This window comes from Anas platyrhynchos, chromosome 22 (genome assembly GCF_047663525.1).
Source record: "Anas platyrhynchos isolate ZD024472 breed Pekin duck chromosome 22, IASCAAS_PekinDuck_T2T, whole genome shotgun sequence".
Taxonomy (NCBI): Eukaryota; Metazoa; Chordata; class Aves; order Anseriformes; family Anatidae; genus Anas; species Anas platyrhynchos.
In genome coordinates this window covers 5,748,912-5,766,921 of record NC_092608.1, presented here as the reverse complement: position 1 = coordinate 5,766,921, position 18,010 = coordinate 5,748,912, and the positions used below count along the sequence as shown (strand labels likewise).

The window sequence follows — 18,010 nt, the reverse complement described above, 5'->3', positions numbered from 1 at the left end:
CTTGTATACAAATATGCTTGATTTCTGAGACTAAAGGAAAGTCTAAACTCAGACTTCAGGAAAAAAAAAAAAAAGCATTTTGTTTTAATGGATAGGACAGAAAAGCAGCCATATCTGGTAATCTAAGACTTTATATCTAGAGTGGAGTTCTTAGTATAGACCAGTCTGAAGATAAAGATTACTAAAGCTTAACCTAACAAGATCCAAATGGAGACTTTTCAGATGTATTCAAAGCTTATATTACTCAATAGAGATATTTACTAGTCTCTCGTCTTACTTTCTTCCGACTTCTTTTACAGTTTATAAACTTATCATCCCCACCACATGAGCTTAAGAACAGTGCTAAAAGACTCTAAATTATTTTTTTTCATGTTTAGCTTTGATACAGATTAAATGTTTCAGTTGTTATCAAAATGTCAAATTTGTCAGAATTGACAAGACAAATAGCAAAGCTATTGAGGAAATTAAAAAAAATAAAGAACAACTACTCTAAAACACGACATAATTTGCATTGTATTTTCTTCCAAAGATCAGATTGATAGGAAAGTTCATGGCACAAGGAAGAAACAGAGAAACACATCTAGATAAATTGTTTAATACATATTGACCATATGGACTTTAATGATTTTTACACCAAACATTTAATGCCTTAGTTTAGAAAACACGATGCATTGCAGCCATTTGGCATGCAAAGCTTTTACTCTGAACTCTGCGTGTTCAGGTACTGCTGCACTTAATATGCCTTAGTGGAAAGCTGTAGAGTCCAAAAATGCTTTATACCTCACTAACATGCTCATATCTAGTATCGGGCACACGTGATCAAGCAGGCTACCCTGCTGGAAAATGAGACAGTTATAAAGAAAACACATATACATTAATTCAAAAGCTTTTACACATCAGCTCTAAAGCGTGCTGAGTAACTGGTTAAAGTTGACCCATCAAAACTGGGTATTTTCCAAGCACCCTTTAATTCAGGATGTGTATTTCAATCCCTGTGTCTCTGCAACAAGAGGAGGCAGGAAATTCTTGTCACAGCAGTCAGATGCACAAGCTTTCAGTTGGTAGGTCAGTTCCAGCTGGACCTATCACACTTTGTCACACAATAACGTAAGTATCAACAGCAAAAAATCGGTATCAATAGTGGAAAGATTTTAGCTTCCAGTACCTAATGTTTTCTGAATTTGTATATAATTATTTCTCTCTGAAGCAATTCCTTCTTTTTGGTAGGAAATTTCAAATCTTGCCAAACTATATGTTCACTAGATGAACATGCCATAAGCACTTAACCAGCCAAAACACTTGACAGAAAAGATTCTGGATGTATTTTTTAAAGAAATGCATAAAATGTGATGTGGAATAGTCTTTGCCAGCAGCATTTAAAATCAAGCTAGCATACATTACCTGCAAATCATATTTCAGATGTAAATGTTGCTGCTGCTGGAGTTTTTTCCTACTGAATGATCTTTTTTCATTCTTCTAGTAAACTCCTGGTTAATAAAAATCCTATGCAAATGTTCCATTTTCTGTAGTCTGTAGAAAATAGTCTTTGGGAGAGTTGTGTGGGATCCCCATAGATCTGGAATTCTTCAACCATATTTTCCATGGATCATCTTCTCACACCAATACAGGAATAGTCTTCAGTTCTTATAAAGTAAGAAGCACTTGCTATGTATTTACTGGCATAGAATGGCTTGGTTGCTTTTTCAACTATTTTCAGGGCCTGTAAAGAAAAATAATAAATAAAAAAAAAGGATGACGTTTTATTGTTTTTCATGAAGTTACCCAAATGTTAGGTATGTGATCTGTTTTCCTCCCCTTGCCTGTCTTTCCCGTCACCTCTGTATTTCTCCTCCCAGTTCGTAATTTATTTTCTCCTATCCCTGTTACTGGAAGTTCTCGTTTACTGCCCACTGACTAATGCCGAGTGAACAGTACATGTATTTGTTAAATGCAATGTAGGTTTTTTGTTTGGTTTGTTTTTTAACTACTCTAAAATTTGTAAAGCATTTTTGATTGAGTGGCAGCAATTAATCTTATTGGTACTAGCTTCCATAAATATCCAGATTTTTAAGACAAAGATCATTTGTCAGTGTTCACACGTTGTCCAGCACTTCTAGAAGTTGGTCTTTCAATTCTTCATAGTGAACTTCATGTATGTGCGGTGTAAGCCAACCCCAAACTGCTACACCTGGTGAGGCATTATGAGAGCATGCATGCAATGTGTGACAGATCTTTCTGAAGCACCTCAGAGTGGACTTAAAGCACTCAGAGCACGTTGGCAGCTCTTTCGGAACAGGTTACTTTTCACAAACTGAAAGTTCAGAAGCTATTCCTGTGACCTTGCTCTGAAGATTCTGCTTATTTGAAAAGCCTGATAAACGATTTACTTACGAGTACCTGCCTGACATCTTCCTTACAACAGCGATTATGATTCCTGCAAGGATTCCAACACCTACTATGATTCCAATAATTATTCCAACAAGTGCAATTGTTTCCAGACCACCTACGAGAAGAAATTGGGTATGTTAACTGGTTTCTCATGCGGACCACTGATAACAGAGGCTAGAGATAGAACTGACACTTTTCTGCTGCATCCCAGTCCTTAGTGTAGGTTTCCTTGTTTCTTTTGAACTCTCCGGTAGATTTGGTAAGTTCAGCAGTTATTATTATTATTATTTTTTTATTTATTTATTTATCAGCATTTGTGCTAGATTGAAAATGTGCTGAAGTCACTGAGATTGTCTATTCTGTGCACTGAGATCTGCAAAGCCATTTATACAGTGATTCATAGCCTGTGTAGACTGTAAGCCTGCAAATGTGACTTTGGGCTGCAGGGCTCCGCACAGATGTGATGAAAAGAGACAATGATCACATGAACAGGAGGAGGCAGATCAGGGAGTGTACCATGGCTCCCCCCGACATTATTTTTAAGAATATCATGGGTATAGCTAAAGCCTTCAAGAAGGGTATGAGCTGACAATTGAGCTCTCCCATATATTTATAATGATTTTGTTTAATACCTTTCTCAGTTTTCTCTGGTTGCTCCCCACCCAGTCCACCTGTAAAGTCAGAAAGAGAATAATTACTTAGGTGCTTTATACCAAGTTTTGCATCCCAATTTACAATGACATATCCAAGGAAAACTTTTAACAGCGGTATCACAACGGTATGAGAGCTGTGTAATAGGTTGCTCTTTTGTTGGGATAGAGACTGAGCAAATGAAAAGCTCCTTGAAGTAACAGAAATATAAACTAAAATCTAAGGGAATGGTTATATCTAATATACACTAGTGGAATTTAAGTTAGCTCAGATTATGTCGTTTTTGCATGGAAACTTGTACAAAATCTGTTTAGTACAGTTCTTTAATTCTGGAATTGAATTTGCATTTGAGAACAGCTTAAACTTGGTATTTGAATTTTCCAGATATACATGTATGTTTAGTAGAGGATATAAGACTGCAATGTATTAAAACGGAAAATGAAATATATTTTTTTACCATCAACACTTTCTGTGTTAACTTCATTGTCTGTAGAATTGTCACTGTCTTCCGGCAGGGCAAATGCACTTTCTGTGGTCATTAGTTGTCCAAACTCCAAGAGATTTGTTACACTGTGTAGACTTGTGGGCAGCTAAAAGAGTTGGGGGAAAAACAGAGGGGAAGAAAACCACAGTATGTTCAGTGTAAGTATGCATTGAAATGTCTTGATCTGCCAAGTGCCCTGAACATGAATTTCTAGCCATCGCCTGTCGTCTTTGTGTCCCTTATGAAGAGTGACAAAACCCAAAGCAAGCTAAGTTGTCTTTTCTGACAGAGACTTTATAGATCAGATGAATTCTCAACAGGACTATAAAAAAGTGCAGAAGAAGACTGCAGAAGGTTGCAGACCGGCCTCTTTTTGATTTTGTGGTTTTGTGTTTGTTTTTTTGTTTGTTTCTCTGATTGTCAGTTTGGTTTCACAGGAGCTAACGGAGAGATAGGGAGTTAGAAGAGGCAAACGGCAATAAAGAAGCAGGTTATGAACACTTTCTGCAGCACACGTGAACTGCCAAAAATGTTTTCAGCTTTGTCGCCTTCAACCTACTTGCTTGCAAAGCAAAAGCATCAGCATATGGTCTTTTTCATTTTATAACTCAGAGATTTTCTCTATAATTTATGATTGTTTGAAATCTAAGCAATGAGTCAAAACTGTGAAATCAGGGTAATGGAAAGCAACCTTTATTTAGACTGATACTCACCAGGGTTGGTGATTCTTCAAACTCTGTGTCATTTCTGTCTTTGAAATCAATTGTTGCACTTTCTTCTCCCTCTAGAATTGCACTTGCTGAATAAAATTTTAGAAAATAAGTTAGGATTTTACTTGATAGTTACATGTTCTGGCTACTTTGACATCTGAATTATTTTAAACATGATATATATAGGTAGCACTCAATCTGCCCACCTTTGCACTTGGGCTTGCGCAATTATTTGGACTAACTTTCTGGCTTTGTCTATATTCTTACACAAAGCCATAGGACAGAACTTAAGCACGTATCATTTATAGTGTTTCTGTGTTGTGCCAGGATTGAACACTAAACACTTTTTCCAAGGGAAATTTTTCTTCAATAGAAGTCGTCCCCTCCATACAGGTGAATGCAACTGCTCCATACTTCAAGTATTAGCATATGTATCCAGATAAATTACTTTAAGCATCTTTGCTTTTCTAAAGTAGTAAGAGCTTTCTCCCATCTTTCAGCATAGTCCCAGCCACCTTTATTTTTTACTACTACCATTAATGTTTATCGGTATAGCTGTAGTTTAAAAAATATTACTACACGTGAGAGGTTTTTTAATGTTGCAAACCATACCTGCTGTGACTCTAATTGTGTGTTTTTGGTTGTTGTTGGTGGTGGGTTTTGTTTGTTTGTTTTTAAGTCTCCTTTTTTATTCTAGACCTATATGTCATCTGTACTCTTTGGTAGAACAAACACTTAATTTTGACCTAAACCGTTTCTCACAAATATGGCAAAATATCATCAATAGGGAAAATGAGACATAACAAGGTAAAACACAAAAAATATGTGTACATGAAGATAACTGGCAGTTATCAAGAAAATGTTGGAAGTACACAAATCACTTGACTAAGTTGCATGCTGACTCACAAAACCATGACCATGCACATTATGATGTTAGTGTAGCGTGATGTTTCTTGGGAGTTTTTAATTCACCATGACTGTAAAACTAGGAGGTGAAGCTGCTTGTTTTTCTGTTGCCTGGGGCATGAGACTTCTGCTAATTCCAGATACCACTGTTTAAATTTAAGCAAAGAGCTAATAATAGATAGACATTCTCCTGAGCAAAAACATCAGGCATAAAAACCTAGCGCTTCTGGGTAGTTATTTCCTGGATTCAAATTTTGCACCAAACTTTTATTTCAACAACTGGGGCAAAAGTCCAAACTCATTTTATCAACCCAGTTTATCAGTTCACACTTTTTCAACATAATACTGATCTACTATAACGAAATATTGCAAGGGTAGCTAAAGGTTATGTGAATGAGAGCCGTGTTCATTCCCTTCAAGCAGCAGAGAGATTTGCAGGGAGAGGGGTTGGAGAAAACCCTGGATACTCACCCATCATTTACCTGTGGTGTACATAAGGTAGCCATTGTCAGCTGCAAATAGGTTAATTATGAATAAAATATCTAATCCTTTTTTTGTTTTGCAAGGTAGTTCATACCATAGCATTTTTGCTGTTGAATAGAATTGGTTGTTACAGTACTCGTCATACCTCTGTGTTTGGAAAATTCAGTAGTGCTGGAGAGTCGTCTCAGGGAGGGGAATGACAATATTCACAAGTTATTTAATAAGAGGATTTTACTGTGCAATTTTATTATTAGAAATCTTATGAGAAATATTCATGAGCTGCCTATTGTTTAATTAAGCACTAAACACTGTTTCTACTATTTTCTCCTATTTAGTGACCTGAAAACATCCTCACCTCTTCTGCATTTGAATGTAGACTATTACTGACTAATTAGACCAGCTCTGAGTAGTTAGACTATTTCTGTTTCTTATAAAAGACTTCAATATTTATATCTCTAAATGCATTACACTTATGCTGTATTTGATTTAGAGGCAACTAAGCAGAATTTTTGTTCTGTGGCTGAAAAATTTGAAAGAATGGGCGTTTTACCGTGTCAAAATGAGAAAAAGTTAAAATCAATTTCTATCAGCTGTACATATAATCACTTGGGAATTATTTTTCTTTTACTTAAGTTCCATTTAATCTTTATTCAATTTCCAAATGCCTTCTTTAACTGTAAAATGGTCTTTCAAGTGAAAAAAAAATAATTTGAAATGCATTATCAAAATACACCAGCCTTTTTAAAGGAAACATTTCATACAGAAGATGAGTGACCTGACATTAAAATAAATAAGTAAATACAATCTCCATTTCCATTTGCCACTGAATTCTATTGGAAACTTGCAAATATTTTCCTTGTTCCCAAAACTAGTATTTAAACCAAATTATTTTGTCATCCATCTCTAGCAATACAAGAGCTTTGTCCCTTCCCCAAAATACTAAACACTGATCTAAACTTAGATTTCTAAATCCATATTTACTTAAGTAATAAGAACGTTATATTTTGTATCTTTATTTATAAACCTGAAAACAGATACACTTTCTATTTAAGAGCCAAAAGAAGGGTGTGAAAATAGTACTTTAGGCACTAACAGATGAAGAAAGTATATTCATGTTATGCCAACATGAAGCCTAATATAGCTGTCTAAATAAGCCAGCCAGACTCCCAGAAATGCCCTTATAATTCATGGAACTACAAGAACAGGACAGAGTCTTAGTTATACTGTAAAAATAATGTTTTCATCGTTTTTGATCACAAGCATAAAGAAAGGGGCTTTACTTCCAGGCGTGTTCATTAGCCATCTAAAATATCAGGCCATTTTAAGGTATGGCACTACTCGATAATCCTCAGGCTTGGTTTATACAGTAAAGCCTTTAAGTTAGAATATTGGGATTATGGTATGTACATGTTAAATATAAAGAAAGAAATTGCAGTAGGGCTAAACAACATGAATTGTATGCATCAGGTAAGTTTGTGATCCCAGGCAGAACTGAAAAAAATCATTTATTCACTAGTGACAAAATAAGCACAGATGGAGAAAACCAATTACCAGAGAAAAACCCCAGATGGAAAGTGAAATAAGTTTAGTGTGTTAAAAACAAGCAGCTCACTCAGGGAAGCTAATTATACCCTTGGCAAGGCAGTAGCTCGCAGCCCTGAAGAATTACCTGACAGTGAAGGCAGGAAAGGCAACAGTGTCATAGAGCAAAGGTGCAGAGAACTAGTGAACATCACAAAGTATCAGGAAAATAATTATTCTTTGTGTGGTGAAGCTATCGAAGGTTCTTGGCGACCAACAGCATGTAGGAAATCTATTTCAGCACATTTCCCTCAGGATAAAGTCACTGACGAAAGGTAATGGCCCAGATTGATCTGACCTAATTTTAGGTTCTTATGAATTTGCTTAAATAAGGTCTGTGTTTGCCCTTCTCTTACAGTCCGTAAAGAAAGGTAAATACTTCCAGAGGGTGATTCAGCTCTCCTGAGATTTGGGGCATACTCTGGAAGTGCTTCTCTTAACTGTAAAGGGAAACTAGAATAATAGGGCTTCCATATTAACTTGCTAACACTCACAGATTGACCTGATTTCTACCAACATGTGGGTCTTGTTCCAGCCCTGCCCACTCTGAATAATACTGCCTTAAAGGCGAGGTCCTGTGTTTGCTGGAGAGTGGTCCCTGCATTGTATTTCCAGGTTTGTTTTCTGGACAGATGTGGTCTAGATGGTGGTGTGTAAACACTGCTGAGCTGTCATCAGAAAGCTGGGAGCTGATTTGTAGTCACTGGATTGCATTTGTAGGAAGGGACAGCAGGTACCGGACAGCTCTGTCAGAGAAAGCTGCAGTAAGCTCAAGGCCAGGCAAATACTTGCAAACTGAAGCTAGATAAACTGAAAGCAGTGTTGATTTGTTTCGAACTTTGCGGATTCTAAGATGCTATAGCATATTGAAAGGGAGGTGATGGACTCTGGCACCTTACATGAAAGAGTAAAAGCAGTGGAAAAAGGCTAGCTTTCTCAGATGCCTTTGCAAGAACAAGCCCACATTGGTTGTTTGACTGTAACAAGCAGCCCTTTGATTTCAAATCAATACAGTGTGTGGAGGGAGAATTAAGGGGAGGGCGAAAACAGCCCTGGGAAAAGGCATCTGGATTTAACTTCAAGCTTTCTAAGTTTTAAAGTTTTTTAAAAAATATTTAAATGAAATTTGAGAGAATCTACTAGATATGAAACTTCTTTCCCTCTACCCAGGACAAGGCATATATACCAAGAGAATGTCAACGTAAGGGTGTCTGTGCTTCAGTCATTTGTTGGCTTCATCTGATGTGGGCCAAATGTAGCAAGAGCCATAGGGTTAAGTACTGCTTCTGCAAATGTTCTTATCAGTACCTTACAGGGGGCTGTAAATAAAAACATTGCCTCACAGTGCTGGGTTTGTCTGCAGACACTGCTGTGGCCTCTTCTGTTTGCAGCCATACGTTGCTGCGGATGGGAATTAATCATTGCATCTCTTTCTGCCTAAGTTCCAGCTGGGTGCATTTCAGTTCAAAGTCCCCAGCTGCTATCAGGCTGCAACTTCTCACACTGGGAAAAAATCTGATGTCCTTAAAAGTTTAATACTGCTTTGAAAACGTTGTGCGGGTAAGCATCCCATGACCCACTTAGGGAAAGATGAGCTCACTACTCATTGTTATTCATAGAGCGACAGTTTACTAGAAAAACCTCTTAGGGTTGCTTTCAAATCACAGTGGTTGTGCTGGAAAGGAGAGTGAGTTGTAAAAATGTTGTCAGTTAGCATTTCTTTCAGGTATCTCCAAAACCAACAAAGATACTTTTGAAGAAGAAGAATGTTGGAGGATCTCCTTTCTTTCCCAGCAGTCTGAGTAAACCCAGATGCCAGTGAGCAAAGGCAGTTTTAAGCCAATATTTTAGCTTTGTCCTTGAGGTAGGAAGCCCTCAAAATAGACTGTTTCCAGCTCTGCAGTATGACAGAATTCTTACCAGTAGGTAAAAATTGCTAACTTTAAAGGGTTCCCTCTGGTAAGAGCTGAAAGAGTTTTTATTGTTCCTTTCACTTCTGCTCCTATTAAATACATATATATATGTTTTCAGTTATTTATAAGTTTAAAACTGTCAAACAATGGTTTTGATTTTAAAATCCAAGTTTATTTTTACCCATACCTTATCCATTATCTCACTACTGGAATCTTGTTCAGTTGTAGTTCAGTGGGAACTTCTGTTCCTGGTGGTGGGAGCTTAACAAAAATGTATAATTTCATAAGGTATCTTCCTTCTGAATACATAATTTCTGAGTGGTGGTACTGTAGTTTTCAAATACAGTTCTGTTTTCTGTTGTTTGGCTTCATCTTCATTTTAAATGTACTCCAAATACAGAAGTACCTACCTCCCAGACTTCAGCAATTTACTTTACTTCCCTTTGTTGTTGTTGCTTTGTTTGGTTGGTTTTAAAGCATATAGAAAAGCATATAGAAAATTTGAAAATTTGAGTTTTTGAAGAACAAAATATACTGGGTTCTCTTTATTTGCCTTCTGAGTTTTGAGCATCTGGACAGTTAAAATTTTCAGATTTTGCAAAGCAAAGGAGCTCCTCAATGTGAGATCTGCAATTCTCATTTGCAATAGTGGCTCCTGCAAAATTCATTGCATCTGCAGCGTCCTCAGAACTTTGTATCTTGGGCCCATTTGGGGCCACAGCACTGATGTGTGTTTTTTTTTTCCTGTTATTTTTTTATGGAACTTGTATTAGTGTGTTATGCCCTTATAGAGAAATGTCCTGAAATATGTTTAAATGCTTAGACTTTGTATTGTTCAGGAGAAAGTACACACTAACAAAATCCTGGAGTGCTTATTGCTGCTTCCCTATGCAAAGCTGGACAGGCTTTGCTTTTTGTAGCGGAGGAAGCTGGATGACAAAAATACTGTGAACTTAGGCAAGTGCCTGCCAGTTGAAAACTCATCTATGATGCCCAAGGAAGGATTTAGTTAAACCTTATTTAGATCATGATTGATTTTGTTCGTCTATTCTGTGTGGCTCATGATGACAACGTTTTGCTGAATTTTCAGAACCATTTCCTTTGGTCACCACACCCTGCTGCAGCTGGTTTCTATTGCTGTGACTGGGTTAGCCAGAGGAACTAAGCCAGAGTTTAAATCTACAGTGCAGAGTAGCAAGGAAACCCTCAGCTGTCTCTAAAGTAAATCACATCTCTGAATGCTGCAAAATATTGTACATCGTCCATACCTGGATACCCTCAGGAAGGCAAAACAAAAAATACATTTTAACCCAGGCAGATGTAAAGGAAAATCAGCCACACTTCGTGTGCTTACTACACGTATGTGACCCACAACCAAAGTTATGAAACAAAGCCACAGGAGGAAAAGGTGGTAACTTACTAAGCTTTTTCTATTATGATAAAATTGCCCACAAAGCTGTGGTTAAGGAGAACAATATCTAACTCCATTATGGGATATTTCTTTCTAAGTTATTCGTGTAAAACTAAGTCTTCTAAAGCTTCTGGTTTTAATAACGTTGCTGTGTCACTCTGATTGTCCACTAAGTACGCTGACCTCAGGGTTGCTCTCTCTTGAACCTGTCTAAAAGAACACTTTCTTAAGGATGATTTCTGCTGCCCTACAACCAACCACAAGGTTGCCCTGCAGCAGTCTTACAAGCAATTTTCTGTTTCCTGAGCAGTAAAGGTGTGATGGGGGCAACAAGACTGGAGGTATGAGATCAGGGTAAGTCTGTTTTGGATTGTTCTGTGCGTGGCCCCTAAAACTGCAGCACTGTAGTACTGTGTATCATGGCAAGGCTGGAATGGGAGGAGTGTTGGGGCTGGGACACTCCAAGGGACCTCAGGTTGACAAGGAGAAAAGTACAGAATTTTATGCAGCAGATCGACAAATTTTACTGGGTATGCAGCAGAAAGCAGACAGTCTGTGTCCAAATATGGTGGTCTATGAATACAGATGAAAGGAATTAAGGAATTACTTTGGATACAGTAATAAAAGAATCTTTTTCTCTGATTCACTTCCTGCCAAAAACTCTGAGGCTGTAGCTGTCCCCTCTTACAGCTGCCAGCTCGAGGAAGCTACTTCCTGCGGTGGTTTATCACAACCATCACGAAGGTTGCTAACCCCTTATATCTGTCAGCGGAACTCTTTGTGTGATCATTTCCTAACTCATTTCTTTGAAATATGGATGCTAAACACTAGAACTGGAAACTGATTAGCCTTTAATTTTGTTCACAATGGTTCTTGGCTAGTTGCTATGGATTGCCACACAGTGTAACGTTGCCAGCAAGCAAGAGCCACTCAAGTATGTTTAGTCTGACATTCATCCTAACTAATAATACACAAGCTAGTATTTGGATGGGTTTTGTAGTCATAAAAACATTTTAATACGTATTTGGAATGAAGTATATCCCCTTTAGACATCTAGCAGCAGCTCGTGTACTACTCAGGTCCTGTGAAGAAATTGCCTGCTTGCCCGAAATGAGGTGCACAGCTGAATTGTACCCTTGCAAAGGATTTTTGATACAATATATGCTGGATGTTGTAGTCTCTAAAATCAACAAATACAATGGTGGACAAGCACGGGGCAATCATAAAGCAACAGGAGAACGTACACAGCACCAGTTTGTTTCCTTTAAGTCTTTGGCCAGGCATCTGAGACAGTGAGTTGGAACTGAATCATAAATTTGTCTAATAATTTTTCTCATTTTTCTTTAAACTTCCCAGTGCCCCTGTATCCTAATTGTGTGTTTTGTTACCAAATAGCATGGAGCAAGCTGCGCGCCACCCAGCTAAAGGAGCTGTGCTGCTGCCTGAACTCGAGCTGAGGATGGGGTTTGTGTGCCCGCAGAGCAGTGGAGGCCGCCTGGAGGCTGCCTGCCTGCAGCATGGAGCTGGGATGCAGGGGCAGAGCAGGACCTGGCAGCATCTGGGTTCCATCCTGTAGTCCCTGACCGCACTCAGACAAAAAGCAAACAAACCAACACAACAAACAACTGAGACAGAGACTTTATGTTAGAGCTGGGCAAACAGTAGTTATGTCTGTGGTACGCATGTATGGTTTGCCTCAAATGACACAAGGAGGAAACACTGGGTGCTTCTGTCAGAGGCCACAGCCTGTACACTGTGGGCTAACCTTGCTTTACTATTTTTTGATTATCTGTTAATATGTTCTTTTATCTCTCTAGGTTGTCGGCTGCTTATATTTCTGCAGATGGTTTAGAAATGCTAGATCTAGGGTAAATGCATGGTTTCAGTGGAAGCTATTGAATTACAGGAGCTGAGAATCCAGCCTCTGTTTCCCGTTTTTACTGTGCCACCTGAGTTAATGAAAGGCCCACTTGTGAGCTTTTAAATATGACCGTTTCCTTTCTGTACAAAATTACATAGATTCAAAAACTGAACTCCTAGGTTTTGAGAAATAGATGCACGAGCATCCCTGCTTTTCCAATGAAAAACGTGCTCTCTGCTGATCTTTTTACCAAGACGCTGCAATGTGCACTCGCTAATTTGCAGGCCCACTAACTGAGATTCAGTGAGATGTTTTTGCGGTAATTAAATCTTGGGTATTGGATATGTACAGCTAGATTCATATCTAGCTAGATTCATATCTCAACCACTGCTAACGTAGTGGTTGAGAGGCACATACAGAGGCACGCAGATGTGCGCTCATCCACGATGCAGCTGGATGCAGGGTGGAAGTCCTGCGTGCTCCATCGGGACAGAAGAGCTGGAGCAGGCAGTGCGGTGGGGCAGCAGGCCTAGGGGAAAGTCTCCTGGGGTATTTATGCAGCAGCGATTGTACATATGAAGAGTAGACGTTAAAGTCATGGTTTATTTGCTCCAATAACTGAAAATACCGCAGGTACAAACCAAGCTTTTCATTCCCATTTGCACTCACGTGCATTTTGGTTGTTCACTTTACCTCTTACCTGCAATTACGGCATTTGTTTTTTCAGAAGAGTTTAGAGGTGCCTAACTTCACTGTTTAGCTTTACTACTGAACTGGCAGTGGCAGCTGGGTAGATCAAGATATATTTGGAAAAACCTTTTCTTGCAATTTCTCAATCCTAGTTTTTGATTTTGAAACATTTAGAAAACTTTGTAGACTTCCGTGGTTGACTGTAAACTTCAATTTCCTTTCTTACCATGTAAAAACCTTTTCATCTTGATTACCCTACCTGTCCATGTGCTAACCTTGAGACCAGACCAAATGTAAAGTAATATGACCTAGCACAGACCTGCTTTATTTCGAGGCTTGCATAAGGAGGCATTATTTAGTATTTGCCTCTGGTTAAGATCAGGCACACGTACAGTTGATGCAGCTCAAGTGACATGTGGAAACTTGTTAACAATCATCTTAATTTTTGTTCATGTTATGTGACAGCCCGTAGAGTAATCCTCTTATCCGCAATGATACTTGCACCATAGGAAAGGTTTCAAGGCAGGAAATGTGTTGCCTGTAAAACATTCATTGGAATACTTGTGCTTTTCATCATGTGATTAACGCCGTGCCCAGAAAGATTTTAGGCTAACTTCCATTTCATTTCTTTTGATCCTGTGTGCTAAGCTTTGCCTGAGGTTTTTATATGCTGAACAGGATCACAGAAAGACAAATGTGTATCTCCTACTCATTCAAAAGGAAATGCTTTAGTCTAAAAATTCATCAGGTTGTGTAGGGCGCTCAGGGCTGTCCTTGGGTGGTAAGTATGACCAAATACTTGGCTGGTTCAGTCAGGATTTAAATCATGAATGGATAATACAAAGTTAACGTGAATGCGTTTGTAAGTAGACAGTGAGGTAAGATTTGTTCTTAGGTTTTCTTTCTGTATTTCTGCTAATTTCTGTCATTAATTTTATTTGGAAGCTCACATATAAAGAAGGAAATGAATTAATTTTCTTCTTTTCCACATCGGTATTGTATTTTTATCCTTCACAGCTTTGTTCTGTATTGCTTTTTGACCCAGTTAAAAGAGCTTTATCCTTTCTGTTGGAAACCAAGTTACTGACTTTGGGATCAAAAATTCCTGTTATGATTTCTTGAGTTTGTGCTACTCTTAACAGAAATCTTCTGCTTAAAATGCTTTAACTTTTTTGGGTTGCGGGATTTCAACCTGATTATTGCTGGGCTCCTTAACTCAGAGTTGAGAGAAAATATCCTTAAAACCTCCCCAAAAGCCTTAAGATGGAAGATCTCTTTTCTTGGAGTTCTGCTATCTTAGAAACTGCTTACGATAATTCTGAAAATGGTGGTTTCTTTTTGTCTCCTTGTTTAATGGCTGTAAATTTCGGGATATTTAATACTGGTGCTTGCTAAGGACCAGCTAGCTGGGAGCCAATGATTTGAGCCTTAAGTTTCTAGGATGGAGAAATGCAATATTGGGAACTTGACTAACATTGATCAGTTTTAGATTTTCTGTGAAATTTTTGAGTGTAACTCCAACCTTTGAGACACAGAGAACACCAGGAATGCCAATTAAGTCACAAGCCAACATCTACACATCCTGCATATCGATACAGCCGTTATCTCCAGCAGAATGATACTGGTTGGCACCAGGCTAACATCAGGCCATATCCCAAAATCCAAGTCAGAGAAGAGAATTTATGCTTTGGAAAACTAGTGGGTTGAGTTTTGGGTCGCTGTGTTCAGAGAACTGATACCTGGAGCAGGCAATGCCCATGTCCAGCAGCAACACTTGCTGTGTTTCACCACCGCGGGCATGCTGTCTGCACAGGCGTCCCCTGGGCCCGTTGCCTGATGGCCAGCTCATTCAGACTGAGTCAAATGCTAACCAGACTGAACTTGAATGTGCTGTTCCTGGAATCAAGTACTGTTCAGGACAATTCTCATTACTGTCAGTAAATCACTCTTTGCTTTATCTTTAGTAAGACTTAAAATCTATTACATTTTAAAGTGTATTTGGTATTTTTCTTATAAAATTCAAAAGAAATAGTTCACGAAATTAACTTTTCCTGGGTAGATATATAACATTTCTCAAATCTGTCTTAGGTAATAATTCTTCCTCTCTTAGCTTCCCTCGCTGAAGTATATTGCCTATGGCCAACGTCTTACAAGCAGAATTCTCGATAAGGCTTTAGTTCCAAGCTGCGGTAATGCCTCTAAGCGCAGAAGTTAAACTCTTCAATGGAAAGATTTATAGATGACTTTCATAGCAGGCAGTTTCACCATCAAAATATCTGTTATAACTAAATTACTGCTTGCAGTCTTCTCTGCATATTTTATATGGTGAAACCGAAGACACTTCCAAGGGCTGCTGATGTAATGTTTTTGCTGGCTGCTTCCAAACTACTCCTTCCCTCACACAGATGCACAGAAGTCTTTTCTAATAGAGCACAACTCTGACTATCTGAAAACTTTTGATGCACCTCTTTCCTGCTACAGCATAGTATACACTCAATGGTAGCGTAAGAATTAAAAGGAAGAGTTTTATAATAAGGAGAGAGCAATTGTATCGCCTATTAGTAAGCACACAAACTGTTAAATTAAAGGAAATCACTGGAAATAATTTTAAACAAAGGTTTTTTCTTACCTTCTTCAGCAAATGCTATGAAAGGCACGCTCCCTAGAATGAAGATGAAGAATTGAACTTTAATAAACATCTTTCCTCGGCTTAGAGAAGAGCTTTCCACTTCTGAGACCAGATGGATTTAGATTCTGATAAGTTCTTTAGAGGCGGGTGAGAATTGAGAGTGCAAAAAGAAGTCACTGCAAAAACTACTTTGGTATTCCAAGTATTCCTTTAGCTGCTGTTGCTAAAGGGGGAAGGTTTTCCCAGATGATAACTATACAGCTAGAGCAAAGGATCTGAGTGGAGTCAGCATTTTTTTGTTTAGCCAAGGGGTGGGAGGGGAGCGTGCCTAAGGTGGTCTCAAAAAGAAGAGCCAGACCCGCCCTCTGCACTCTGTTTGGTCAGTACCAAAATTATGAACTCAGCCCAGGTTTAAAGTTACAGGAGCTGTCGTGGCTTTCAGAAGACTTTTATTTAGCAAAGGGGGGAAAGGGGACTTAGGCAGAGCGAGGTGTTCAGGGAGTTCCCTCCCTTCTGCAAACTCTCCTTAAAAATATTTAAGGGACAACACTAAGTATATTTTTCCTGTTATTTCCAGCAGTGAATTGATGGTGGTTTTTTTTATTTCAAAGTGTGCCCCTATGTTTATATAAGAAAGTTTGGTAATGAATGTGCTTTTAGAGATACTGAAATAGTTTTAGGACAGGGTGTTTAATTCTGTAGTAAATACTGACTGAATCTTTCTGCACGTCCAAGTCTCTTTCAGCTCGTGTCCTCAAGTGCCATGCTTGCTGTGCTCTAGCATTTATCTTTGCCCACAGGTTTCCAAGCCTGGGAGTTCTAATTTCACCCACCAGGGATAGAGGATTTCTCCTTTCCATGTGTAGCTATCAGTAGGACAGCTGTACAATTGTCTGTACAGTGCTGGTTACTCTTTTCTGGTAAACATTTTGTGCGTCAGCATCAAGATGCACATATGCAAGACTAGATGATCGCTCTACAAACATCTGTAACAGATACTGAACACTCTGCTCTTGTGTAGGCAAAGACTGCAGCACAGGGACTGGGGGTGAAGCAGGACTCTGGCAGTAATGACTTGTATTAATCCTTTTCTGAAACTTGGGCAAGTAATAATCTACTAAACCACATCTATTATTAAGAGATGTTGTGAGTTTTAATCAGCCCTCACATGGAAGCTAAATACACCAGTGTTCCTCCTGGCTGGGTGGCAGCCTCTTCTGCCCCCTCAGGTTCTGTACCTTGGTGTCCCGCAGCGCTAGGACACCAGTGCATGAAGCCTGGCAGCTGACCTACAGATCTGTTTCCTTTCTACTGACAGAGGGGGAGGAGGTAACCTCTGCAGAAGGATGGAGCAGACCTGTGGGAGAGGTTTTAACTTGGAAGAGGAAAAAAAAAAGAGAAAAGAAAAATAAAAGAAAACAAAACAACCGCATGGCTAGGTTATTTATGAGAATGGAATGCTTAGATTCCTATATGCATTTTCAGAAAGAAAAGTGATCGTGGTACACTGTGACAAACAAACTGGAACAAACCAGTGGCTGCTCTTAATGATTAGTTCAGATTCTCATCAAGAACAGGAAGAGGGTCTTTTTAAATTTCATCCCATTTTTCTCAAAGGTACTCTGAAAACAATTCATCTTAATAGTTATTCATATAAACAAACTTGTCCCAGGTGTATGAGTGGCCCTTTCTAAAGAAGGACAAGCTATTAGCCGAATTTCTTTCTTTGCACAGCTCTGCATGCCGAGCCCAGCACTGGAGCTCTTGGGCTCTCAGAAATCAGAGACTTCCAAGTTCCAGCTCCTTTCTGGTCCAGCCCACTCCTCAGAAAAATTTAGATAAATTCATAAAATAAGTGCAAAAAAGAAAAAAAAAAAGTTTACCCATAGATGCAAAACGAGTTAGTGAAAAAGCTAGGAATGTCTCTTACCGATTGCCATCTCAGGATGAAACTGTTTCTTAAGGACATCATTGACAGGAACTTGCCTGCTTCTGAGAACAGCATGGTGCTGAGCCAGGGTATTAAAGTTCAGAGGCATTGCTGAGCCCACTGATTGGAAACAAACAAAAATGCTTCCAGAAAGGCCCATGTACCCTTGGGAGAGGGTATGGAAATAGAGAAATGAGAGAGCAGTTTCCCTCTGAACTCCACCAAATTTAGGTTTTCTAATACAACGGTGGCTCACTGTGTCATAATTCTGTTAAGCCAATAGGTTTTGTGAAAATACGGGAATTATTCTAAGGTTCTGATTTAACAATCCATCTTCATTTAAAGCAGTACTTAACGTGCTTCGCTTTATAAT

At 38.8% G+C, this 18,010-nt stretch overlaps 1 protein-coding gene across 4 annotated transcripts; it reads right to left on the bottom strand.

The window, feature by feature from the left end:
* Positions 1-579: 579 nt before the first annotated feature.
* PDPN (podoplanin) lies at positions 580-16,052 on the bottom strand. 4 transcript variants are annotated; one of them, XM_005021318.6, is made up of 6 exons: positions 15,708-16,052; positions 4,237-4,322; positions 3,497-3,629; positions 3,021-3,059; positions 2,392-2,503; positions 580-1,720 (listed from the first exon to the last, which is right to left on the bottom strand). In XM_005021318.6, the coding sequence occupies exons 1-6, from the start codon at positions 15,775-15,777 to the stop codon at positions 1,714-1,716; spliced, it is 447 nt and encodes a 148-aa protein (XP_005021375.1). In that variant the 5' UTR covers positions 15,778-16,052; the 3' UTR covers positions 580-1,713. The 4 variants fall into 4 exon arrangements, with proteins under 4 accessions (XP_005021375.1, XP_005021376.1, XP_012956696.1 ...); XM_005021319.6 differs by having other exon boundaries at positions 2,402-2,503; positions 15,708-16,038; XM_013101242.5 differs by having other exon boundaries at positions 2,398-2,503; positions 15,708-16,037.
* Between the last annotated feature and the right edge of the window lie 1,958 nt (positions 16,053-18,010).